This window comes from Otolemur garnettii, unplaced genomic scaffold (genome assembly GCF_000181295.1).
Source record: "Otolemur garnettii isolate 467f Iridium unplaced genomic scaffold, OtoGar3 scaffold00136, whole genome shotgun sequence".
NCBI lineage: Eukaryota > Metazoa > Chordata > Mammalia > Primates > Galagidae > Otolemur > Otolemur garnettii.
In genome coordinates this window covers 2,693,504-2,697,816 of record NW_003852531.1, presented here as the reverse complement: position 1 = coordinate 2,697,816, position 4,313 = coordinate 2,693,504, and the positions used below count along the sequence as shown (strand labels likewise).

General features: G+C 48.4%; 1 protein-coding gene across 1 annotated transcript in view; it reads left to right on the top strand.

The window, feature by feature from the left end:
- The window catches only part of RALGAPA2 (Ral GTPase activating protein catalytic alpha subunit 2), a 374,339-nt gene that overhangs the window by 28,201 nt on the left and 341,825 nt on the right, over nucleotides 1–4,313 (top strand). The window contains exon 2 of the mRNA XM_023518389.1: nucleotides 1,321–1,431. Coding sequence (XP_023374157.1) covers nucleotides 1,321–1,431 — 111 coding nt within the window. The remainder of the gene's footprint in view (nucleotides 1–1,320; nucleotides 1,432–4,313) is intronic.

Genomic DNA, 4,313 nt, shown 5'->3' with positions numbered 1-4,313 from the left:
CCCAGGGGGACAGCTTGAGGCTCTGTCTCAAAAAAAAAAAAAAAAAGATAACATTGAGCTAGATATTGTTAGTTGCAGGGGATACAATGGTGTATGAGATAGGCTGTGGACTCCCTGAAGTTAGGGATCTATCTAACAGAGAAGTCAGATCATTCAGTCCAAATTAAGCCAGAAATTCGGTTGAGATTCTGTGAGAATTAAGTGCAGTGTGACATACTCTGTGACAGGGGAAGCACAGGGTGGGTGGGGGTGTAACAGCCGACTGGTGAGTGGTGAGTGTGTGGGAGCTGAGTGCAGTATGCCTAGGGCAGAGGGCACGTTAGTGGCAGAGTGGCTGGCAGTTTGCATTGGAGTTAAAACGCACAAAACTCTTCCTTGGTACTGGCAGATTCTTGGCAAAACTGTGTAGGTCATAAGCATGATCATAACCATGTGGGTTAATGATACTCTTAGCTGCTCTTTACACAGGTAAATATGTTAGTTATTAGGATTACAGGTGCGAGCCACCACACCTGGCCTTCCCTGTGGAATTTTAAGGAAGCCATTTTTAATTTTCCTCAGGTTACTGATAAATTCTCCCACATTAAGTCCACTCCTTGATCAGGACCCTGTCAATGGCACACACAACCTTTTTTGCTGAGGAAAATGTACCCAGATGGATGTCTGCTTGGCTACTCAGCCCTCAAGGCAGTTCTGGCTGGGCTCTACTACCTGCCTGCCTATCTGCAGTCCCTGGCTTCAGCAAAGTTTGTAAAATAGGGACAACTGTAGGAGCACAGGGCAGGCCCTACAGTGCGCACACAGGGAAGAGGGACAGGTCATCGAGAGGCTAGAGGGCAGGTGACATATGTGGGCCCAGATGAAGGGGGCAGGTGGAATTAGGGGAGAGTATGGCCAGTTCAACTGAGCTGGCTTTTCATGTCCAGAGACTGATGTTGGTGGGGAGGGAGGGAAGATTGGTCCATGGAGAACCTGAACCTGCAGAGTTGTTCTTCAGGGGGACAAACCCTTCTTTCTTCGTGGCTTGTGTCAAAGGTGCCTTTTCCATGAACCCCCATGTCCCTATTCCTTAACAAGTCATATTGTTAGACCCTAGACCCGTCTCCTCTTTACGTGCTGTACCCCGTCCACTCTGACCTTGAATCGGCCCCACGGTGGTGCCCCAGATGCACTTCAGAGCTTTTCTGGGTGGAGAATAAACTAATGAGGATACTGTTTTGTTTTGTCTTATGTAAGGGAATACAACTAACTTTACTTTCCTTCATTTCTGTGAAGTTGGTTTCTGAATTCTGATGTGTGATTCTGTGTTGTTCTTTTCAGATAATGTGGATGTGGGTGATCTTAAGCAGTTTTTTGAGGCCAACTATTCTCAGATATATTTCATCTTCTATGAAAATTTTATAACACTGGAAAATAGTTTGAAATTAAAAGGTAAGCCTTTCTACAAATTTTTTTTTTTTAAACATTTGAGTATTTTTACAAGTTTATGTGTCATCACAAGCCACAAATCACACATTTCAAGTGCTCCTTCTTGCCGTGCTGTCAGCAGCGCTGGGAGACGTGGTGGACTGGCCGGCACCTTGTTTCCCTTGAGACGTGGTGGACTGGCCGGCACCTTGTTTCCCTTGAGCTTTGGCTTTTCCAGGTGTTCATTGAACAACAAGTGGCTAAAGGGAAAACAGAAGAAGGAACCTTTAAAAGAGAAGGGTTCCAAAGGAGTCATTGACTTGGAAAGAAACACATATGGTATTTAAACATGCAGATTCCATTAAAGGGTTTGAAATGGAAACTGGAGTCTGTTTTGCCTGGATCCTCAGTCCTGCTCTGCAGAGGGAGCCACTGTTGAAGATACCCTGTCTGTCTCTCTTTCTATATATTACTAAGGGATTACGGTTATGCCCAGATATAAAATGTTTTTTGAGACTCAAACCAGAAAGGTCACACTGCACATTCTGCTCTGTATTTAGGGGGCAGGGTAGTGCAGCCTAGGAGCCAGACTGGGTTGGTTGCTGGCCCTGCCCTTCTCACTGTCTCCCTTTGGGCAGGTTAACCTCTCTCTGAGTCAGCTTCCTCCTGTCTCCACTGAACGGGTAGAGAGGTTTCCTAGGACTTTAGGGCAGAGTTTGGCACATAGCACATGGCCAGTAGCTATGAGCTGCTGTTGCTGTCTTGTGTTTTCACACAGTCTGTTTGTGGACTGGTCTGGGAATAAGCCCTACACAAAGTATTAAACAAGTTAGAAAATCAGTTGTGCTGTAAGAGAGACAGAGACTGGGTGGCGCCTGTGACTCAATGAGTAGGGCCTCGGCCCTGGCCCCGGCCAAACTGCAACAAAAAAATAGCCAGGTGTTGTGGTGGGCGCCTGTAGTCCCAGCTACTCGGGAGACTGAGGCAAGAGAATCACCTAAGCCCAAGACCTGGAGGTTGCTGTGAGCTGTGACACCTCATCACTCTACCAATGGCGACAAAGTGAGACTGTCTCTAAAAAAAAACAAAAAAAAGAGAGAGATGGAGAAACAATTCTGTGGCTGTTGGGAAGAGGGCTGACTTCCTGCTGAGCCTATTGGTGAGGCTTTGGGAAGAGGCAGCTTGGGGATAAACATTGAAGAAGTTGTAAGATCTCATGTGGAAGAGAATAGCAGGTGAAGGGCAGAAGATGCTAAAGGCAGAGGTCGTTCTAACAGCACATATAAGGGATGCATTTATTTATCTTGCACCATGAAGTGTGTAAAGAGATTTGTAGGAAATCAGGTTGTGCTTACAAGGAGCCTTGAATTCCAGGCTAAGGAGTTTGGACTTTGTTCTTCATGGGGTTAGAGCTCTTGAAAACATTTGATACTAACACAAATGTCTTGTGCGGGGCGCGGTTGCTCGCGCCTGTAATCCTAGCCTTCTGGGAGGCTGAGGCAGGTGGATTGCTTGAGCTCAGCAGTTTGAGACCAGCCTGAGCTAGAGTGAGACCATGTGCCTACTAAAAATAGAAAAATTAGCCAGATGTCATGGCAGGTCCCTATAGTCCCAGCTACTTGGGAGGCTGAGGCAGGAGGGTCACAAGAACCCAGGAGTTTGAGGTTGCTGTAAGATATAATGATGGCATAGCACTCTAGACTGAGCAACAAAGTGAGTCTCTGTCTCCAAAAAACGAGAAGACAAATGTCTTCAAAAGTGGTAACTAGAGGTTAGAAAACCAATGAGAAGGCTGGTGTTGTCATTCGTGTGGGAGCTGGTGACACCTGACCCAGGGAAAAGAAAGTGTTGTGTCTTCCTGGGTCCAGTGTCCCCTGATATTTGGATGTTAGAGAAAGGGCAAATCACAGATGCCCTTAGGGTGCTGAGTCTGATTGTGAGGTGCTGTTACAGCAGTGGGAACCCTGGAGGGAGGGTGGAAGGCCCATCTCTGGGTAGTTTGTGTTTGAGGTTCCTGCGGGACATGCCAGTGTAGGTACTGGCTGGGCAGTAAAAATATAGGAGTTTTGACTCTAGGGGAGAGAAGTGAAATCACACTGTTGCCAAAGGAGAAAGTATATTTAGAGAAAAACAGAGACAGTCAGAACTTGGGGTAATTCCTTTTTTATTGGCCAGATAAATTTGGTGTTGTGAGAGGGGTTCTGGGAAAGGGTCTCGGCACTGAGGCCCAGGGGAGGAGCCTGGAAGGTCAGCACTGCCTGATGGTGCAGAGGGGTGCGGTGCAGCAGGGCTGGGCAGGGACAGTTCAGCCTATCCCCGAGGTGCTCAGTGACACCTGAGGGAAAAGTTCTAGGGGAGCAACAGGTCACGAGGTAGGCAGATTAACGTGGAGTAACAGGTGGTGGGCTGGTGAGGTGACCTGTGAGAATCTCCTTTAGAAAGCTTCACGTGAAGACAGAGATCGTATCTCAGACTGGTGATGGGAAAGTTTTTAAGGGTGCACCTGCCTGTTCACAGGCTGAGGAGAGGGTCAGCTGGTGGGGTGGTAACCGATGGTGCAGGATTTGGGGGAAGTGGATTGCAATAGGGTCAAGAGAAAAAGAGACATGGAGAGGAGTGTCCAGGTGACCCCTGGGTGAGTGGAGCAGACATGCTGGGGTAAAGAGGAGGAACTGGGAACCTCCCTTCAGATGCCTGGATTCCTCCTGTGACAGAGGTACCTGTCCAGCAGAGAGTAGTTTCTGACAGACACAGGCGGCTCAGGGTCTGACTGAGTGCTTCAGCCTCTCAGCCCAGCAAGCCCTAGATGGACGTGGGGCCCCGGGTGCCGGCTCAGGGTCTGACTGAGTGCTTCAGCCTCTGAGCCCAGCAAGCCCTAGATGGGCGTGGGGCCCCGGGTGCCGGCT